This window comes from Leuciscus leuciscus (assembly GCF_965113295.1).
Source record: "Leuciscus leuciscus genome assembly, chromosome: 16".
Taxonomy (NCBI): Eukaryota; Metazoa; Chordata; class Actinopteri; order Cypriniformes; family Leuciscidae; genus Leuciscus; species Leuciscus leuciscus.
This window is the reverse complement of record NC_138740.1, coordinates 2,833,260-2,856,593: the sequence shown is the minus strand read 5'-3', so window position 1 is coordinate 2,856,593 and position 23,334 is coordinate 2,833,260. Positions and strand designations below refer to the sequence as shown.

General features: G+C 38.3%; 1 protein-coding gene across 2 annotated transcripts in view; it reads right to left on the bottom strand.

Moving 5' to 3' along the window:
- The window catches only part of pdlim4 (PDZ and LIM domain 4), a 50,439-nt gene that overhangs the window by 5,217 nt on the left and 21,888 nt on the right, over positions 1 to 23,334 (bottom strand). For both annotated transcript variants that reach the window (XR_014198715.1, XM_082141406.1), the window contains exons 3-6: positions 17,808 to 17,889; positions 8,589 to 8,788; positions 5,316 to 5,479; positions 344 to 497 (exon numbers count right to left, since the gene is read on the bottom strand). Coding sequence is in view for 1 of the 2 variants with exons in the window: in XM_082141406.1 (XP_081997532.1) it covers positions 344 to 497; positions 5,316 to 5,479; positions 8,589 to 8,788; positions 17,808 to 17,889 (600 nt within the window). In the remaining variant the exon portion in view is untranslated. The remainder of the gene's footprint in view (positions 1 to 343; positions 498 to 5,315; positions 5,480 to 8,588; positions 8,789 to 17,807; positions 17,890 to 23,334) is intronic.

Sequence of the window (23,334 nt, the reverse complement as noted above, 5' to 3'; positions counted from 1 at the left end):
ACGATCTAAATATGATGCTATAATCAACACTTTTCACGATTTGTAAACCTTGAGAACTCTAATTGTAAAAACGTGCTAAAAGTTCCACATGTACTATTTATTTAATATGCAAAACTGTCAGCCAATCACAGCAGTGGGCATTTACACTGAAGCCTCACAGAGACACGCCCCTTAAAACAGAGCGTTTAAACCAGAGGGCTAAAATCAGGCAGGGTAGGAAAAATGCATTTTATTTCTAAATTTTGACAATTTTTTATGTAAAAATTATCCTGACATTATAAATGCACCCCAGTAAACATTATAAAAGTTCATGCCCCCGTAAGCAGCAACACATGGCACTTACACAATGCCGTTCCCGCAGCGTGTGCACTGAGGCAGCTTCTGTAGGCCGGCCATGGGCGCCAGAGGAGCCGTGATGGGGCTGCCCAGCTTCGGCACAGGCGACTTCACCGGGGAACGCAAGCCTCGCACCCCGTGCCTGTCCACCGGTGAGACCCCTGGAGAGAAAACAAACTGCAGTCATGATACCGAGATCAACTATTGTACTAAGATAAGATCCTAGAATGGAAAGCAAGTGTTCTTCTTTTGAAAGAGACCTTTCAGAATGGAGCATTCGTGTTATTTACAAGAACCAAGCTTTGCAACAAAAGCAAAGTATGAAGTAACCAAAGTTTTTTGCTCGACCTTTCAACCTGATTGCGTAATGTGTGGCGCATCACAGCTAGTGCAGGACCATAATTTGTGGTTAAAAGTATATAAATGTTTATTTTGTTATAAAATGTCGGCTGGTTTGTCTAGATCAGACTCTTATTCCTCGGCTGGGATCGTGTCGAGACTTTGAAGCTGCACTGAAACTCACATCTGGACCTTCAACCCGTTGGACCCCATTGAAGACACTATATGGAGAAACATCCAGGAGTGTTTTCCTCAAAAACCTTCATTTCTTTTCCACTGAAGAAAGAAAGACATGAACATCTTGGATGACGTGGAGGAGAGTAAATTATCAGGAAATGTTCATTCTGAAGTGAGCTACTCCTTTAACGCGGATGAAAACGAGGCTGTGAGGGATAGACTTACAGTCTTTACAATGGCACACACTGTATAAAGGTCCTAGATCACACATTTTTTACAACATACAACTTTTCAAACCGTTTTATGGAGTTTTTGTCAAAAAACTGAACAATTGGTATGTTGTCAAACAACATTACAATCCATTGAATGCACTGAACTTCAATCCCTTACAGCAGGGCTGTCGAACTCAGGCTACGCTCAGACTGATTTTATCCAGATTCGTATTTTTGAAAGTCTAGAAACATTTTTTGATTGAAACCACATTAAGAGTTGGTCTCTGATCTGAAATGCAATTCCAATCAGATTCTGAGGATTTCAAATTGTCTTTTGCATCACTCCTAAAGCAACATACAATGATAACGTCAAAACCAGAGGCAGAAATGCCAGAAGTATTCGTACGGTATTCAAGCGGTGTGTCCCAAGATCCTCCGTCACTGAGGTTTTCTTGTGCGATGTAAGAGTTCTGCACCGTGAATTCAGAGAGTGAAGTGATGCACCTCCATTTATCCTGCATCCGCTTTGAAGGCCTCGTCACATACGTGGGTAGGCCTACGTCCATACCGAAGCAACCCATGCAGAAAGGTTGGTTATGTATGGACACACATTTTATTTGTTGACTTGCAATGAATAGTGCGGACAGTCTGCCAGAAAAGATCTGATTTGAGAAAACATCTGATCGGCCTGTAGTCTGAACACAGCCTCAGTTCCTGAGGGCCTTCCAACAACGTTTACCTCCAACCCTAATGAAACACACCTAAACCAACTAATCAAGGTCTCCAGGATCACTGGAAACATAGCTGCATTTCTGGACACGCTTATTGGCTCATTAGGTGTGTGTGTGTGTGTGGGCTACTTCGGATGTGCGTCTTGCGTCATCAACCCGGAGCTAAAGTGTAATTCAGTTTGATTCTGTGAACCGGCTCGACCGGTTACCGGTTAAAAATAACTATTTGGTAAACGACGAGCATTTGTGGTTAAAAAGTGTATATATATATATATTTTTTTTTTTTGTTGAAAATGATCGATCGTTTCGCTAGATAAGACCCTTATTTCTCGACTGGGATCGTGTCGAGACTTTGAAGCTGCATTGAGACGGACATTTGAACCTTCTTTGAACATTGGTATAGTTGGTTGCCATTGAAGTCCATTCTGTGTAGAAAAATCCTGGAATGTTTTCCTCAAAAACCTCAATTTCTTTTCGACTGAAGAAAGAAAGACATGGATATCTTGGATGACTTGGAGTAAATTATCAGCAACATTTTTTTTGAAAGTGAACTAATCCTTTAAACAGCATATAAATCAAAATGGCCTAATGTTACTGAATGAAATGTCGACCCAGGATGAGCTGTAGGACTGTGAAGCTTTGAGGTGTTGATGGACTCGATCGACTACATCTGTGTTTTGATGACGTTCTGAATCCCATCCAGACGTAATCTTTGACAAAAATGTGATTTTTTTCAGCTTTTTACTGAAGATTTTGCTTTTTTTTTTTATCAAACTTACATTCAAGTGTTCATAAAAAAGAATGCATGAAGCTAGTTGTTGTTTAAAAGCAGATGTTCTGTTATTTTGATGTATTGCATCCTCAGATATTCATACAACAAAATATTCTTGGGGCCATTAAACCTTTGTGAAAATGAAGAAAAAATTAATAAAAAATGCTGATGCTGGCTTGCAACATTTTTTCCCAAAAATGCTGGTGTGGAAAGAGTAAAAAATTCTCATTCTGTGTCAAATGGCAGCAGAGTACACGCTGTATTGACAGAATTGTAACTTTTAAACTGCTTTGAACAGATACTTCTGACTTTCCATGAGGCCTTGTTTAGCCCAAAACAAACCAATCTCTCAGAGTAAGCGCTTAGCAGCTGTCCCTGGAACAAGAGATGGCCAGAATTAATGTCCTTCACACTTCAATCCCAGGTCAGACACTATTCTCCATGCAGACGTAGCTGAAAATCCCGGGTGTGTGTGTGTGTGTGTTAGCTTCAGGGCATGGTTGGGACAGAGCCATATGGCCAAGTGTGGAGCACAGCTGCCAAGGCCTCCTCCTATCTTCTCTGTTTCAGGCTGAACGAGGAAACATCCGGATAAAAAAATATGCGTAACTGTCTAAATGGTGCCCGCCTCAGTCATCTGACTGTTGTTGTGCCAAAGTGAGATCATTAACTCTGCGTTATTCCCAAGAACTGCTGGGACAGGTTACTACTCCAAACCTGTCAACGAATACCACTAATTACACACTTAAACACTTGATCCCTGATCCCTGTGGCTCCATGGGATCTAATTCAGTGTGCGAGAGATGGCGAAGGCGTAAGTATAGCATGATCTAGAAGCTTCTCCGTGGGATCTGGCTTAGACAAAATACATTTCTGGGCTTATATGACACAAAGCACAACATTTTTGGGAGCTTTTAGCCTCCAAGAGACAAGAGAGCAATCTGGCCCAAAAAAATCCAGAATCCATGGCAGTGCTTTTACTAAATACATTTTTCAATAGCGAGACCATTTTCGAAATAGTGCAGCATTTCTAGTGACAAGTAAATAGCGATGTATTGTAATAAAGCTGAATCATTCTTATGTAATTGTTTCCACTGAACATACTGAGGCGATAATCATTGTATTATCGGTTTGATCACACACAAAATGACAATATATGACATTATCGATAATTAACAATTCCATCATACATTCTGAGCAGGGCTTGACATTCACTTTTCTGCTCATCAGACACTGTGGCGAGTGGTTTTCCAAAGTTACTATCCACTCAGCATTTTCACTGGACACAATTTTGACACCGATACCATGGGGGAAAACTGTCATATAGATGAATATCAGATGATGTCACCAACGTCTCCTCACTGACGTCACTCACTTCTTAAACTTGTTTGCCGCCATCTTGAGTACCTGATTCATGTAAGTTGCAAAGGAACTAGCTAGCTATGCCTTCAGTATGTTGTGCGGTGGGGTGAATGTCTCCACCACTTCTGAAACATCTCGCGGCACGAATGTACCAATACAAATAAACAAAACATCTCCAGTTAACTAGCAGAGCATTCATTTAGTTCGTTTGTTAAATTAGAGGCGATCTAGCGCTGAAATGTGTTATTTTTGAAATCAAGTGATCAAAGTGCTCGTTGCCGCTGCGATCAGTGGCGCGGATACGGTGTTCTCTTGTGGCTCGAGCACAGTCTTCACTCGGACGCGCGCTTCAATCCGTTGTGGAGACTCTCTATTCGTTCCGGTGAAATTACAAAACAAAATGCACACAAACGTGTCCCTGCCTGATATACAACCACTGATAAACATAATCGGTTTGATAAGAAAAAAAAGATATATATATATATATATATGAGTGCGGATTAGAACCCAGAACCTCTGACACGCTTGGCAAAAGTTCTGCCCCTGGACCATTTAAATACACACTTTAAATAGTCGTATCAACATATAATATCATTGAATGCCAGGATTGGTAGTTCGGTAGCAGCGGACAGAGGCTGGAAGTACGCATCAGGTATCGCGTAGGGATCACACCCTAACGATATTATTTTTTGAAAGTAGCGTTTCTTTTCATGGCAGTTGAGGTACGAAATGTTGTCTTTCGTAGCCATTTACAGTATCCGCACGAAGCTGTAAATAGTAGCAAGCTAGCTAGTTAATGCTTGTCAGTACCATAGACAGTACTCGGTAGGTACTCAAGATGGCGGCAGTCAACTGGAAAAAGAGCGGATGACGTAAGAGGTCACGTGACTGATATTCATGTATAGCTGTTTTTAATATTATCTCATAATTTGGCATCAGGAATATTAGGCTGCTGTCACTTTAAGACAGAATGCACAGATCCAATATACTGATACACATGTGTTTTCTTTCTCAACTGTTTACATTCACTTAAAACATGACTGACTGCGTTTACGTGAATACTTGCCAAGACCGGCATTTTGACATTATTTTGTGTGTATTTGACTGTTTAAGCGCAATAAGCAGTGGGACATTTTTTTAGTACTGAGAGGCGGCTTTATGAGCCGCACTTTGGGTTTGAGCTCAAAATCTGCGGGAATTATGCGCAATACGTTTTTTTGACAATTGCACTTATTATTTCAGATGCCTTTTTAAAAAACTACAATTAAAAAATGCATATATTATGTATAAAATTCAACTGCCAAACTGGCGAGTAGGAGTAACTGTGTTACACACCACTGCTGAAATACAGCCTGATTCTGAGAGAAGTGAATAAGTAAAACTGACCCCCATCCTCAGCTTCCAGGATTCCCTGCAGGTATTTAAAGGAGCCAGATTGTTTGGGAGCGGACACAGGTTCCTCGTGGTCCTGAAGCATCCTGTAGACGTCTGACTGCGGGTCGAAACCATTGCGGTTGCCTGATGAATTCACTGGTGGTTCAGGGCTGAAACTGAGAGGAAAACACATCCAGATCTTGAACATAAACATGTGTTTCCATACTGAACTACACACTTTCTCAAGTTATTTATAAAAGCTTCAGTACATCTCTAAAGGAAAGGAAGCCAAAGAAATTGGTTTAAAATTCAAATACAACACATTTGTTACAAATATTCAGATACACACATACATACCAGGCAAAAGTTTGGGATGTAAAAAAATTATCTTGCATCACAATAAGTGTATTGTGATTGTCAAAACATTTTAGTAACTAAACTGAATTTTATTAGGTTTAGTGACAACATGTTACAATGTTTATATGGTACAATTTCTGGTAAGCTACGCTTTTTATTATTGCTTGAAACAAATTTCAGGATTTCAATTCAGTTCAATTCTTGTGATTTGATTTAATATTGACTAATTTGGATAAATATTAGGTAGGCAAGATAGGCATGAATTTTTCTCAAGAAAAAAAAAAAAATCTCACCTAATGCTGTAAACATACAGAGCTGGCAGTATTATTTTAGGTTAAAAATAACTAAAATTAAATATAATGCATTTAAAATATAATAAATATGTAATATAGTAGCCTACACATAGCAAAATACTCTCTATAGCTCTTTTTTTCTAGCCAACTAACGTGCTATAGCCTATATTATGGTCATCAAATGGCTTTCCTGAGGTAAATGTTATGTGACATAATTGTTCTCCAGCTGTTTTATTGACCCTTTCCGCGGATGAAAAACACTGATTGATCGATATTATGTATGAGGAATATACATTTCTGTAAGTTGTACTGTTTCTTTTAACAGTGTTCATTCGTGTTTATTTACTATTAGCTAGTAGAGATGATCGGGTCACGTGCCGCTAGGGATCTGTCACGTCACAGTTACAAACGCCAAAACGGTACTGAATTTCGTAATAAAAGTGACAGAATCTGAGAGCTGAGATTTTTTTTCTATCATAAGTAACTGCTCTTCTAGTCTGTTGGTCTCCGTGTCCTCTTTGCTTCACGATTTTTCTGTGCGTGAGAAAATGGATGTGTGGCGTGAGAGCGTGTGAAAAGTGTCTCACGGTGAATGCGTGAGAGTTGGCAGCTCTGAAGTGTATCAGTATATTGGATATGTGCATTCAGCTCTTAAAGTGACAGCAGCCTAATATTCCTGATGCCGTCTGTGTTATAAATGTTAATCCAACAAGAAAAGACAAAGAGAAAATAACTCACTGCTCTTTAGTAGGTTTAATCTATATTTAATATATACAGTGAAGACTATGCAGTGTTGTTTTACATTTGATTACTTTCTGTTGATAAAGTATAATTTTTTATAATTTATTTCACAGGAATGCTATATTTGTTAAGCTTTAAGCTGTTCCTAATCACCTCTAAATGAGCGAATGGAATATGTTGCAATAAATAACAGACAATAAATGAAAAGTTGTCAATTCATGATACTTTCTCATCTCTTATTTTATTCATACTTAAATACATTGTTGTTAAGAATAGTGTGCCTATTATTTATTTCAGTATCAGTGATCGATATCGGCCAACACTGCTTACAGTGATCGTAATCGTGATCGGCCCCAAAATCCCCATTACTAATAATAAAGAATGAGTAGACGTTTCCAAACAAGTTTGACTGTCGTTATGAGTTCAGATCTTTGAAGGAACTGATTCCCCCCAAGTACACAGCAGATACTTTGATGGATTTCCTTGTTGGAAGTTTCCATGAGAGTGATCAGTGTTATGACAACTCCAGGAATCCAGGAATTCATAAACAGCGGATTTGTCATATTCAGAGTAAACAGCAAGTTTTACAAGCAACCAAACGGTTCTCGATCATCCTTATCTCACATCCAAATACACTAGTGCTTCAGAAAAATTCAAGGATGTTTTGCAAATATCAGTGCGGCAGATGTTCCCTGAAAACTGTTCAACTTTTTCCAGTCCTGTGCTTCGCTGAACTCATGAACTCAGTTTTACATAACAATATGCCTGAAGAGCTGTAGCATATTTCAGTCTGAAATGTTTATTGTTGTGTGCAAGTGCTCTGAGTGAAGACAGGACCTGCACTGTAGATGTCCAACATGGGAAAGATCCCCAAGATCACTTCCTTGATAAATCACTATGTTTCTCACAGCCTTGTGAGGATCATAAATATGTGTTTCTGGCACCACTGCAAGACCGGTGTGGTTTGTGTTGGCTAGAGTTTAGCTGTGTACAGTTAACATTAATTTAGAACTGACCCTATTTACCTTGCGTTGCTGGTCTCACTGTTATTCCAAAGAAAAATGCATTGGGCCTAATCATACACCCAGAGCAATGCAGCGCCAGGCGCGACGCAAGTGTGTTTTGCTAGTTTCAGCCCGACGCAGTTTTCATTTTCACGTCATTTTCATGTTGTTTAAATAGCAAATGCATTTGTGCCCATCTGTTCACCCATGGGCTGCTGGTCGGAGAACGAGGTGTGTGTTCAGGCGCATTGTTGGAGCGTTGCTATTTTGAGGAACTGAAATAGACTGAGCCATTGACCAACTGAAACCTGGTCTAAAGTCAATGGCACAGTATTTTTTGTTATTTAAAGAGCGCGTTAGTGATGTGCGCCTATAGGCGAGTCCAACACATGTACACTCTGCTTATTACACACACACACTGCTTATCAGGGATGTGAAGCAGCACACAAACATGCCAAATATTACAAATAAAAGATAATACGTAGATGGTCTTCTTGCACGCTTTAACCTCGCGCACGAGCAGATCCATTTCCACGCTAGAGACGCGTTCAGTTTTTCCACTTGTAAATTCCTCCATGTAAATAGCGAATCCACCATGGCGCGAGCACAACTGGCTTTTAAAGGCAATGGGAGATGAGGCTTTGGTTGTTGTTTTTTTGTTTTGTTTACGCCCAAAACACACCCATTACTCATTAAGAGAATAGGGACGACCCTTTTAGACCATGCGCCGGGAGCACCGACCATTTTCCTCATCGTTAACTAGCAAAAGGGGGTTCGGACACGACCTAAGTGCACTTGCGCCATGCGCTTTAGACCATGAGCTTAGATCCTTAAAATAGGGCCCATTATGCTATTCCTGTGCATGTGTGAAAAACTGTAAAATGTCCCACCTGTGAGGAGAGCCCAGGCTGAGGCCTGACATCTGCTTGGGAAGAGCTCCATTGCCGTTGTTGTGTGAATACAGTCCGGCTGGATTGTTGTACGTAGGTCTTGAGTTGCCGTTATTGTAGGACACACCGCCTGTGATTGGACTCATGGGCGAGGGACTCTTCGGAGTGGGACTATAGCCACTGCTGATTGGTCGAAAGGTCTGTAAAAAAAGAAGAAAAAAAGTATTTTTTGATTGTAAGCTAGAGGTGTAACGATGCCCTCATGTCACGATTCGATACATATCAGGATACGATATTATTGCGATACTCCAAGACATATGATATACGGTAAACAAAAAATGTGCTATTGATTAAAACGCTAAATTTGGTTTTACATTGTGAGTGTAAATGAATAGTCTTGGACTTGGTGCTGAAACCCAAAGCACAGGACAATAGAGACACCAGAATAACAATATTCATGATTCTAAAGATGAAAATACTGAATTATTGTAGACGAATATTCTCTGTCACTGACTAGATATATTTATAATAATGTCGGACACTTTTTACTGGTAACATCAGACATTTGGCATTATCAGGAGCCACAAATATTCCCCCATTGCATTATTATACATTATATTCAATATTATAGTAGTTTAATATCTGACACTAAAACTCTGAAAACTTGATTTTTTTCTCATACAGTAATTTTTGTTTTGGGTGAACTATCCACGATACATATTGTTGCATTTTTGTATTGCGATATATTGTTACACCCCTATTGTAATACCATCCAAATCTCTTCACAAAAAAAAAAAAATATTAAGAGCAAATTATTCACTGTTTCAACTAAGAGCTAATATAATCTGAACTGTGATGACTGTATGATTGGAACAATACTTGACAGGTTTACAGATCTGACATGCACTCAATAAACAGCTTACTCAGAAAATATGTAAATATTTACTGTTGCAGACAAATTCCCATCATACATATTTGCCTCTGGTCAGCGCAGCTTTTGATTATAAGTTAGCAGCCATTTTATGACATCCGGAGTCATTTAAGGCAACTTATTAGTGTTATGTTTTGCAGATGGAGTGGAGACATCTTTTTGTTGTTGTTGTTTTGTTAAACGGTTTGTCTGAAGTATCGTATTTGGGGACTAATTCTGAGAAAAGAAGAAACTTAATTGAATATTAATGGCTGCCAAATTTAAAACTCTGCATGTCAGAAATTACTGGCAATAAATCTACATTAAAATCAAACAAAATAATAAATGATGGGGAAAATCCTGAAGGAACGGTAGCAAATTAGTCAAAACTTTGCAAATGTGCTGTTAAATTTATTATACAAAACAACTGATCTCAAAAAAATCTGTGAAACTGAATGCACCAATGTTGTATAATAAGCAATGCCAGGCAAATGTCAACAACATTCCCATTTAAATATTAAGACACCATTTTGGGAGGGATGTAGTTTTGATATCATAGTCAAAATTTGCAATAATTAAGTCTCTTCTGCTCACCAAGCCTGCATTCATCCAATCAAAAATACAGTAAAAAACTGTAATATTGTGAAATATTATTACAATTTAAAATAACTTTTTTATTCGATTATATTTTAAAATGTAATTTATTCCTGTGATCAAAGCTGAATTTTCAGCATCATTACTCCAGTCTTCAGGGTCACATGATTCTTCAGAAATCATTCTGATATGATGATTTGATGTTTAAGAAACATTTATTCTTGGGAGTTGATACCAAAATGTGTGGCTTATCTTACGGTGTTCCAAGAAAAAATAACAACAGTATATTGGTTTGGACCGACCCGAGGGAGAATAAATAATGGCAGTATTTTCATAGATAGCGGAGGAATACAAGTTCACATCAGCGCTCTGTACTTCCACAGCAGGAGGCCGGAGGATTCGTCTGCAAATCATGAAGGCTCTGTTTTCTGTTGTTTTTAGCCTTATGACCATGAAAAATATCTCATATCAGTCTTTATTACAGTTCAAAATGGGCAGCAAGACAAGCGTTTTATTGCATTTCTCATCTTTGAGTGGACAGAAGCCAGCTGTTCTCCTAGCTTTCTCATTCTTAAAACAACGTGCGGGTTAATGGGTTTGAAAGGTTCATATCATTTATCTCTTTTTTTCTCTTGAGCTCTACACATAATGTTAAAAACAGAATTCTTTGCACCAGTATCTTTGTAAATGCCCTCATTGAAAATTAACTGTAGTTTCCTTAATATATAAAGGGAAAAACTGTAACTGTATATATACATGGGGAAAAATCTATCCTTATATTTCATGCAATTTTACAGTAAAACACAGTTAAATGTGCCATTTATAGAAATAAAACAGAATAAATCATCTTATAATTTGCAGTGAAAAGCAGACATTCCCAGAATAGCTTGTGTGACACTTCACAATTCATTTTAATAAATCTGTTTCTTCTTAGCTTTTTTATCAGTAATGCACATTATGCACATCGTATGTTGTTAAATTGTGTTTTTGCATTGAACCATGATGGGGTTTTGTGTTATTTTGTGGATCTTCTATATATTATTCACCTCCGCTTTGATTTAACCACTAGCTGATTACTGCAGAAACTAATATAAACATTAGTTATGGTTATCTAAAGCATATAATAATGATAATATTTAGAAATAACATCTGTTCTGACCTTTGCTGGAAAGGAAACGTAGATGCATGCTCCTTTAGTTCACATGTCTGCCACAAATGGGTGTAACTGCAATAAAAACGGCAGATTTACTAGTCTACACATCTGGTGTATAGCTTATAAAAGTGCCAGTTTTGTAGTCTAACATCGAAAAGCATTCATTTGTACCTCTCTACCTTTTTTAAACATAAATTTTCACTATATAAGCTTAGACTTTTGTTATTTAATAAATCTGGATAAGGCTAATGTCTCATTAAAGTGAATTATTTAACCTATTCTGCAGTACGGTGAATCTAGAGGATCACTGAAATTGCAGCCGTGGTTGAAACAGACGCTCCTTTTACACGATATACGTTTATCATACTTCTCATACTAGGGGAAATATTACACGACACCCTTATCAACACAGTTTAAAAACAGTTTGGTTCTCAAGAAGTTCTGAATGGGTGAGAATGCTCACGAAACCTATTAGCAGACATGAAAAGAATTACAAATGAGAGATATGAATATATATATAAGTCTATTTAGCTATTAAGCACATTTTAGCAGATTTTTTTATTCATGTAATTCACTTAATGCAAACTATTGTAATGCAAAAAAGATAAATTGTTAAAATTGTAATGTATTTATTAGGGATGCACGATATTTCTGCAACTATATCGGTATCGGCCAATATATGATAATTTTTAATGTTATCATTATCGGCCCGATAAGAAAATTTGGCCGATATATTAAAGCCGATAAATAATGTATTATTTCCTTCAGCTGAGACTCTTCAACATGATGGCTTTGAATTGCTTGAAATATGATTGGAATCACTTCAAATATTGAAAATATTGTGAAGTGCAACATGTGCAGCGCAAGTCCCTCATATCGGCTACATAACATTATAATGAGAACATCATAATTGTGTGTTTGGGACATTGATTTTAATGGTGAGACTTTTGTTTTTGTAATCAGGCTCAAAATTATATATCACAATTTGGATTTATCAGCCAATATATCGGTTATCGGCTTTCAAATATAAAGAATTATCGGTTATCGGTATCGGCCTAAGTTTTCATATTGGTGCATCCCTATTATTTATAAATATATCATGGTAGTGCTTGTTATTTCTACTGCATTTAATTAATGCTTATTTAATGCAACAGATGCCAGTGAAAAGCAAACGTGAAAATGGGACGTGGGTGACACAATTAACCCCTTCAGACCATATTACATGTTTTTTTTTGTGTGTGTGTGTGTAAACCAATACAATTTTAAGTTTTAATAATATGACAAATGCCTGGTCACCCATTGGCCCCTGATCATCCAAAGATTTGACCCCTAATTTTTTATTAATATGATTTTATGTCTTCATAAGTATCATGTAGATAAAAAATCAGGTCTGAAGGGGTTCAACACAAAACACAACCAATGAGAACAGTTATCTCATCGCATTCCAAAAGCAAACGTTGCTGGTTAAAGCTAGTTTCCCATAATCGCCAGTGAGGGCCCAAAAGAAACACAAAAAGACCAGGGGGATATTTATGAGGAGTGTTTGTGTCTGCTCATAAATCCTGACAATCATCAGATTTCACTGACCTGTTTTACAGTGATATCCCAGCATGCCCTTTGGTTCTGGGTGACTGCCCACAGAGCCAGAACATTCAGAACCAACCAAAAAAGGCGGTTTGCTACTGCTAGCAATGAACTGTATAAATCAAAACTGACCTCAAACCTACTTTTATTAATTAAGGCTTGCTTTGGGAAAAATGACCTGTGATTTATGAAGGTTGATATCGACCTGAACACTGCAAGGGAAGTTGAAGGGAGGACCTGATGGAAACCATATGGCCACTGTTGACAGACTTAAACAACCCACTCCCAGCATCAGCCCCGTAACACCATCGTTCCCTCTCCGAACACACGTAATATAGAGATATTCATTCAGAAATAACACAATTTAGGATTTATTCATGCAAGACTTAAAAATGCACCAAACAATGTGAGATTTTTTAGATATTTGGTAACATAAAACACAACAAAATACAGCTTCTTAGATTCAGGAAGACTTCAGTACTGATGAGATATACATACAGTTCTGGTAAAAAGTTTGGAATAAATACATTCTTGAAAGAAGTCTTGTATGTTCACCAAGCCTCAATTATTATAACAGCTTTTAAAAAGTTTCCATAACAATATTAAATATTACGTTTTCAACATTGATAATAATAAGAACCATTATTGATAATTGAGCACCAGTGAAAATTTTATAATAATTAGGGATGCACCGATATGAATATTTTGGGCCGATACCGATAATTCTTTATATTTGAAAGCCGATAACCGATATAACCGAATTTTTGAGAGGCTGATAACAAAAACAGAAGTATTTCCATTAAAAGCCATGTCTCACACACACTATATAATGTTCTCATGATAATTTTATGTAGCCGATATCATATTTTAAGCAATTCAAAACCATCATGTTGATCAGTGCACATTTGAAGTGTCACAGCTGGAGGAAATAATCCATTATTTATCGGCTTTAATATATTGGCCGATAACATTAAAAATTAACATATATCGGCCGATACCGATATGGTGGCCGATATATTGTGCATCCCTAATAATAATTGAGCATTTGAGCAAATTGGCATATTAGAATGATTTCTGAAGGATCATGTGACACTGAAGACTGGAGTAATGATGATGCTATAACTGGTAACCAAAATAAATAATTAAATAAATAAATAAATGACTATGGCTATAAAAGAGGGCCTAAAAAGCCTGGTGGATCATATGTGACCAACAATTTTGTTCCATTCATAAAAGAAATGCTGTCTCATATTACAACTGGTGACAAGACTTCCGAGCAATGAAACAATACCTCAGTTATGCTCCGACCTACACAGTCTGGGATAAAATACAGCCTCTGAAAAATTCTTTGGCTCGACCACATGCTTGGCTGTGTCTCCTTCCATTGGAAATGACGTGACTTGTTCTATCGCTATTCTTACAGATTTTCAACATTCATACTTTCCAGTGGCCATGGCAAAAGCCACAATGACTTACATCTCAGCATGAGGCACACATCTGCTCTGGAAATCCCTGAAACACTTTATAGACGTTATGACATACAGTCACCAAATGTGAATGTGACTTTACTGAAGATTTGTGCAATGCCCATCTGATTCCAGTGTCAGGGCCAAGAACGATTTGAAACCATCTGTCTCATTTGCCACAAAATGGCTGACATGGGCTATTTTTCATTACACGAGTGAATACAAAGAAAACATTAGCGTCATGTTGAAAATGTATTTTAGGATGGAAGAATTCAAAGGGAATATTGTGGACTATTACATTTAATTTCCATAGAGCACCAGCCAAAAAGTCATCTTTCTGATGGGAAAATATCATGCCTTCACTGTTTATGTAATACACTGCTATAATGTGACATTACCCTATTTAAAAATGAATGGTTATTATAATATTCTCCTCTTCTGATATAATATTTAGGGAGTGACATTATCCATTTTTAACACAGTTCAGCAGAGGTTGGTCTTTATTAGTTCCCTTTTGAGGGACCTCTATGCTGCAACGTGGTGTTAACGCTATGGAAACGCTTCTAGAGGAACCAGTGTCTGAAGCATGTGTGCAAACACACCAATTCTATTGGCTGAGGTAGTCATGTGACGTGCACCAGCATGACTATAAAAGAGCATCTATGTTAAACTTCATCATCTCTTTGACTTCAAGAAGTACTATATGTGTAAACTTGTGAGTCTTACTGATGATATTAACATATATAAAGGGTCAAATAAACATGTCCATCCCTTCATTTCAAAAGTAACACTATAATGTGAACTAAAATTAGTTAATGCATTAAAGTCCCTGTGGTGAAAATCATGTTTTTAAATGTTGTTTATATGTCTATGTGGTGTTTTTAATATGTTTTAAGACAAACCATGTGTAAATTCACAAGTCAACACCATTGCTGAGTATTTTGCTCCTTAAAGTCCCTGTAAAGGCAAAAAAAAAAAAAAATCTAAACACATTATAAATGTTAGAAATGTATTGCTAAAACACATTACAAAGACTGTGAACTGTGAAGCACTGAATTGTGGAGTTAGACCGTTAAACAGTTTTTCACCGTTGCTGTGTTCAGGATTTATTGGGCAGGGCTAAAACGGTGGCTCGATGATGCACTGGAGCCGCTGAGCTCCTGGCCCCGCCCCTACTGGTTATGATGCATTGGAGCCGCTGAGCTCCTGGCCCCGCCCCTACTGTCGATGACGCACTGGAGCCGCTGAGCTCCTGGCCCCGCCCCTACTGTCGATGACGCACTGGAGCCGCTGAGCTCCTGGCCCCGCCCCTACTGTAGATGACGCACTGGAGCCGCTGAGCTCCTGGCCCTGCCCCTACTGTCTGACACACTGAAGCCGCTGAGCTCCAGGCCCCGCTCGTACTGTCGGACACACTGGAGCCGCTGAGCTCCTGGCCCCGCCCCTACTGTAGATGACGCACTGGAGCCGCTGAGCTCCTGGCCCCGCCCCTACTGTAGATGACGCACTGGAGCCGCTGAGCTCCTGGCCCCGCCCCTACTGTCTGACACACTGGAGCCGCTGAGCTCCAGGCCCCGCCCCTACTGTCTGACGCACTGGAGCCGCTGAGCTCCTGGCCCCGCCCCTACTGTCGATGACGCACTGGAGCCACTGAGCTCCTGGCCCCGCCCCTACTGTCGATGACGCACTGGAGCCGCTGAGCTCCTGGCCCTGCCCCTACTGTCGATGACGCACTGGAGCCGCTGAGCTCCAGGCCCCGCCCCTACTGTCTGACGCACTGGAGCCGCTGAGCTCCTGGCCCCGCCCCTACTGTCGATGACGCACTGGAGCCGCTGAGCTCCTGGCCCCGCCCCTACTGTCGATGACGCACTGGAGCCGCTGAGCTCCTGGCCCTGCCCCTACTGTCGATGACGCACTGGAGCCGCTGAGCTCCTGGCCCCGCCCCTACTGTCGATGACGCACTGGAGCCGCTGAGCTCCTGGCCCTGCCCCTACTGTCGATGACGTACTGGAGCCGCTGAGCTCCTGGCCCTGCCCCTACTGTCGATGACGCACTGGAGCCGCTGAGCTCCTGGCCCTGCCCCTACTGTCGATGACGTACTGGAGCCGCTGAGCTCCTGGCCCTGTCCCTACTGTCGATGACGCACTGGAGCCGCTGAGCTCCTGGCCCTGCCCCTACTGTCGATGACGCACTGGAGCCGCTGAGCTCCTGGCCCTGCCCCTACTGTCGATGACGCACTGGAGCCGCTGAGCTCCTGGCCCCCTTCCCTATCATTTCGCCGCTCAATCGCGAGTTACTGTCAGTACTCTTTACTACAGCCTACAGTTTACTAGCTAGCTATGCCTTCGTCACGGAAATGCGTATTACCTGGATGCGATCACTTACAAAACAGATCGGTGTCCTTATTTAAATTTCCGAACAACGATCATATCAACAAGAGGTGGATTCATTTTGTGAAGAGCCACCTTGATGGAGAGCTGAGGATCAACACCCACCTCTGTAGTGATCATTTTACACAGGATAGTTTTATAAACTTTCGTCAGAGACAACTGGGATTCACTGATAATCCGCTGTTACTCGTGAATGGGGCCGAACCGACTATCTCCCGCCACGGCCTTCATCCTGCCGTCGCGCCGACAACTGGTGCCATGATCGGCAGTGCGTGCCCGCGAGTTAACTTTCCCGCGAGTGGGCGTGGTTTCAGCGCAGCCAGTGGACACGCCCCCAGCGTTTGAGAGCAGAGACCACTGCTCATTTTTTCAAGATTTTGATAGCTTATTTTATTTACTTGGCTGCTTTTTTTATCATTCAAATTTGGCTGGGTGGCTAATAACACATTTTTCTGTGGTGTGACAAACTCAGAACACATACTTAATTATGACTTTACAGGGACTTTAAAACTGCAGTGACACGCTTTGAAATCGCTGGTGTTTCTGACGTCACAAACTACCTTGTAACCAATCAGATCAACGAGTGATCGTCAACGAGTGGATCTCTGAGCTGAGTGAGTGAGTGGAGGCGGGGCTCATTTGCATATTCATAGAACCGCATATACTAAATGAGGCAAGGGTGTCGAGTTACATTCAAGATATTTTAAGGCATGATGATTTTTTTTTCGAAGATGAGTTTTATGGGATACAATTATTGACTAAAGGGGGACTTTAACTAAAATGAACAAACAAGAAATTCATTGTTTCAGTATTTATTCAGTTATAGTTCGTTCAATCAGAAGGCAAAAAATTCATATATTTGACTTCAACTAGTCCTCAAATTTTGCAAATGCTTTTGTAATAGAATTTTTTGTTTTACATTGAAAAACGATTAAGCATTGTGTAGTTGTTTATATTTCTATGAAGCAAACAGTTGTTGCTAGGCAATGAAATAGATCACAACATGCTCACAGCATTTTGTGAATTTCTCTGGATAAGTTTCTGCTTAATCCCTTCAATTAAAATGTAAATGAAGCTGTCTGGAACAGTATCCTATGGGAAAATCAAATATGAGGGTTATACCTGTGACTCAGACTCCAGTATTCCGGTGTATGGACTTGTCTTGGTTTCTTCTATTCCAGTTGGAGACCAAACCTTTCCAGATCTAAAGAACAAAACCAAAGGTCAGGTGAATGAAGGCAAATATCGACATACATCAGCAAAAACAGTCCGCTTCTCTTTATCTATAAATGATAACAATATTGATTGACATCAATGATCTATTCACACTCGTGGTTGGCATTTGGTGCTGCTATTAGAATGTGTTTTCATCCAAGTCCTGTCACTTTACAATATTCAAGTAGAAGTGCACCCAAGCATGCATTTCATCCCACTCTGATGATTTTCTTTAGTTGTTTTGATGTGGTATGAAATCTGTACTACTTCGCCAGTCAAAATGTCTTCAACAACTGGATAACAAAGTCCAGATGCTCTTTAATAAAGTTTAACCGAAAGCAAAATCCATTTTGCCCAAGTAATGGCCTGGTTTCACAGACAGGGCTTAGATTAAACCAGGATTAGGCCTTTAAGTAGCTTTTATAAATGTGCCTTAGAAAACAACATTATTGATGTTCATCTTCAGACAAAACAATGGCACTGATGTATTTTAAGATGTATCAGTGTATGTATGCTTTCAGTTAAAACAGCTCAAACATCTATTTTAGTCTGGGACTAGCTCAAGCCTTGTCTGTGAAACCGGGGGATGTGTTTTATAAAGCCTTTTAGAGAATAAATGTACAAGCAAATGACAAAAAATCTACATTTATAAGCTAACAGGAGAGATTTCCTGAGGTGGATCTCACAAAAACTTCCAGATATGTCCATGTCATGATATTTCACCTCAAAGTTAAAAAGAAAATTTGTAAAGTACAATTTTAACTGTGAGCCATGGTAGTATGGGTTGTATTGCTTTCATTTGTTCTGATTCTAATTAACAAAATATAAAATTACCATATATATTACCAATATGATCATTTTTATCAACCTTGATAAAAATTGAATGACAATTAATAGGTAATTTGCTTTTCCATTTAAGTGAAATTATTGAACTTAAATATACGAGGTTGATAAAAATGATCATTTTAGAAGAAAATGTCAGATGGCACTTAGAGGCTTTTGCATCTGAACTCTTCATATACACTATGTCCCAGATTGTCATTTGAACGAGAATGAGATTTTTTCCTCATAGTAACGAGAATATGAGGGTTACAGTAAATGTGCTTACTAATAAAATAATAAAATAATTGAATAAAATATTGTCACAATGCAAGAAATCAACAACAACTACAACATAATGGTCAAGTTAAATAGTAAAACTGGAGATATTGAGCATCTTTTGACCAAAAGGCAGAACAAAGACATTGGTTTTCCTTTGCGCCCACTCCACTTCCACCTACATGCACACATACACAGATCTAAGCAACAAAGAGAGCTCTGTGGGCCCTCCTATAGTGGAAACCTCATCACTGGAGCATGAATGCACCCCCTTCTGAGTTGGCTTGGATGTGGCAAAGTGAGGCAATGACTTAGAAATGAATGTCAGAGTGACTTAGGACCATCTGGATGTGACTGATTAAAGAATGTTTTCCATATACCCACTCGAATGAAGAGACCCTTTCAGCGGACAGGAGGCTTGTAAATGGCTGTAGTGGGAACATATAGTTATCGTTGCATGTAGAGCTGCGTCGTATAATAGACGTGTGGGAACAGGAGAGCTTTTTGTCACATTTGGGAGGGAGTAGTTTAAATTAGTGTCACCTGAGCTACCCTTTGCAGTGCACACCAATCTTCTGCACTCTTTCATTTAATTTCAATATGGATGGCATCCAAAAAAAAAAAAAAAAAACATTATAAAATGAATTCATTCATTAACCATTTTAATATTAGTGTCAGATAAGAGTAAGATAATTCGATTTCTTTGCTAATTTATGCACGTTTATTATAAACTTGGATAGTTTACTTAAGGTTTTTATAATAAATTACAATTATATCAAAAAATAATAAATTCAAAGACATATATGTGATGCACGCAATCGATACATGAAGTCACAGATGTCGAGCAATAAGAATTGTAACTCAAACATCGTTTAGAAAACTAGTCCCCATACAAATAGGGCTTAAGATTAGTTTTGAGTCTATTTTTAACAACTTGCACTGGCGCAGATCATTTACTTGTGATGAATACCTTTAGTTTTGTGTCCATCAATTTCCAAATAAAAAGATGAAATAATAAAATGAGATGTAAAATATTTTTCATTGTAAAAGTATTTATTTCACTGGGGAGGGAAATATGGAAGCTTGTTTCCGCCACTGAATAATAAATAAATAATAATAATTGCGACTTTTTATATATATAAAGTATAAAGTAAGAATTGTGAGAAATAAAGTCAGAATTGCGAGATATAAAGTCAGAATTGCGTGTTATAAAGTCAGAATTGCGAGATATAAAGTCAGAATTGCGAGATATAAAGTCAGAATTGCGAGATATAAAGTCAGAATTGCGAGATATAAAGTCAGAATTTTGAGAAATAAAGTCGCAATTCTGAGAAATAAAGTTGCAATTGCGAGATATAAAGTCAGAATTGCGTGTTATAAAGTCAGAATTGCGTGATATAAAGTCAGAATTGCATGATATAAAGTCGCAATTGCGTGTTATAAAGTCAGAATTGCGTGATATAAAGTCAGAATTGCATGATATAAAGTCACAATTGCGTGTTATAAAGTCAGAATTGTGAGATATAAACTATTCTGAGGTAAAAAATAAAATAAAATAAAAAGTACGTCTTTTATTCCCTTAGAATTGGACTTTATATCTCGCAATTCTGACTTTATATCTCGCAATACTGACTTTATACCTCGCAATTATGACTTATTATCTCGCAATTCTGACTTTATAACACGCAATTCTGACTTTATAACACGCAATTCTGACTTTATATCTCGCAATTCTGACTTTATATCTCGCAATTCTGACTTTATATCTCGCAATTCTGACTTTATAACACGCAATTGCGACTTTATAACACGCAATTCTGACTTTATATCTCGCAATTCTGACTTTATATCAATCAATTCTGACTTTATATCACGCAATTCTGACTTTATAACACGCAATTCTGACTTTATAACACGCAATTCTGACTTTATAACACGCAATTCTGACTTTATATCTCGCAATTCTGACTTTATATCACGCAATTCTGACTTTATATCTCGCAATTCTGACTTTATATCAATCAATTCTGACTTTATATCACGCAATTCTGACTTTATAACACGCAATTCTGACTTTATAACACGCAATTCTGACTTTATAACACGCAATTCTGACTTTATATCTCGCAATTCTGACTTTATATCAATCAATTCTGACTTTATATCACGCAATTCTGACTTTATAACACGCAATTCTGACTTTATAACATGCAATTCTGACTTTATATCTCGCAATTCTGACTTTATATCTCGCAATTCTGACTTTATATCAATCAATTCTGACTTTATATCTCGCAATTCTGACTTTATATCTCGCAATTCTGACTTTATATCAATCAATTCTGACTTTATATCTCGCAATTCTGACTTTATAACACGCAATTGCGACTTTATTTCACGCAATTGCGACTTTATTTCACGCAATTCTGACTTTATATCTCGCAATTCTGACTTTATATCTCGCAATTCTGACTTTATAAGACGCAATTGCGACTTTATTTCACGCAATTCTAAATTTATATCTCGCAATTCTGACTTTATTTCAATAAAGCAATTGTGAGATAAAAAGTCGCAATTATCTTTTAAAATGTTTTATTCTGTGGCGGAAACAAGCTTCCATAGGGAAAAGCTAATTAATTCCAGCAAAAATAGCAATATTATTATATATACCATACCTGTGCTATGGAATTACTTTCCGTGATTTGGTCATACCAGCAGCAGAGTTTAAACTCAGCGAAGACTAATGTGTCACATTAAGTAAAAGGCCTTCTACATTTGGAAACATTACAAACGTCACATAAGAAGACACAGACAAATAAACAGTCATACTCGTACTCCATCAACAACGTGAAGTATTGTGTGTTAGGAATGAGAGGAAAATGAGCGAGGCAGATGTAGTGGGCAGTGATGACGCACAATGTACCGTTTTGTTTCCAGTCTTTCTCCATTATAATCCGTCAAGCAATTTTGAAGTCAGAATGTGGCACATAATTATGCATTGTGAGCCTGTTCAAAATCTGTCTTTTATCAGTACGACTCTGAGACACAAACACTTAAATGACCTCCTCATGGGGACACGTGGGCTTTTTCTCAGCGTGATCTCAAGAGTATTTGTGTGTGAGACTTTTTATGTATGAATTAAGTGTGGTTATACCACACGTACTTTTACTTGTGCTTTCATTGCAAAATAAAACGTAAATGTAAATGATATACGAACAACATTATAGATATAGACAGACATGTATATGAATCCTCATTTATAAATATTGAATTTATGGAATTAATCGGTTGATTCTATTGTATTTATGATCACTGAGATGTTTTCAATCGCACTGTTGTAATGCAGAAGACTAATTCACTTAAAACGATAACATGTCAGTCTGTTCTTTCAACCTGTTTCAAAATATAATCGTTGAACTATTACTTATGTAAAATTTATTTAGCTTGCCGTGGGATACAAAACAAGTGCTGTCTAAATAAATGAGAGGTAAGAATGGGTTTAGTGGCTCAAAAATATGATCTATTATATTGAAACTAAAAATGTTATTGTTAAATGTTATTGATACTAAGTGTGTGTCTTACATAAAATGTTTCCCCCTCTGGTTGGGATTTCTTCAATGAGTAACTGAGTTGCAATATAGTGACAGATTTACTTTGGCTTTGCTACATTTGTTGCATTTCCAATTTTATTTTAGAAAGGTGACTAATACCCAGATGTTTCCAGAAAACACAGCAAAGAAGTGCTCAAGTAGAGTTTCAAAATGTGTCATGTCAAATTTCATAATACTCTTACGGTCAGATCAGTGAGTATTTGGTACTTACGCTCGTTTGTATTGTGTATGTACTTGTGTCTGAAGTTGTTGGGCCTCAATCCTCGTAGAATTTCTGTAAAATTATTGCATGATAAATTGTTTACAAAGATGCTCATTCTGCCCTGATGCATGTAATAATTGTGTTTATTTATTTATTGGATAGTAAAATGTTTCCTTTTATCTCCGTTTAATGCATCACGGTCAACTATAAGTAAGCCATTTATAGGTTGACCTCCTGTCTGCGTGAAGCACTGGAGACAAACTCTGGGACACAGGATTAGAGGTTCATGTTGACAAAACCAATCCAATCCAATCAGGCTTTGTTGGTAACATGACACTGATCATCAACTTTCTCAGGCTTTGATCCTGTCTCATGAATAACTATGGAGCGAGTGCACATGAAAGTGAGAACAGCCAATCGTAGGCGTGAAACACACTCCAGTCCAGAAGGGGGCGCGTGGTAATGCAACACTGTTTGCTAACCGTCACAACAGGAACAAGAGCAGAAGAAGAAGAGGAGACGA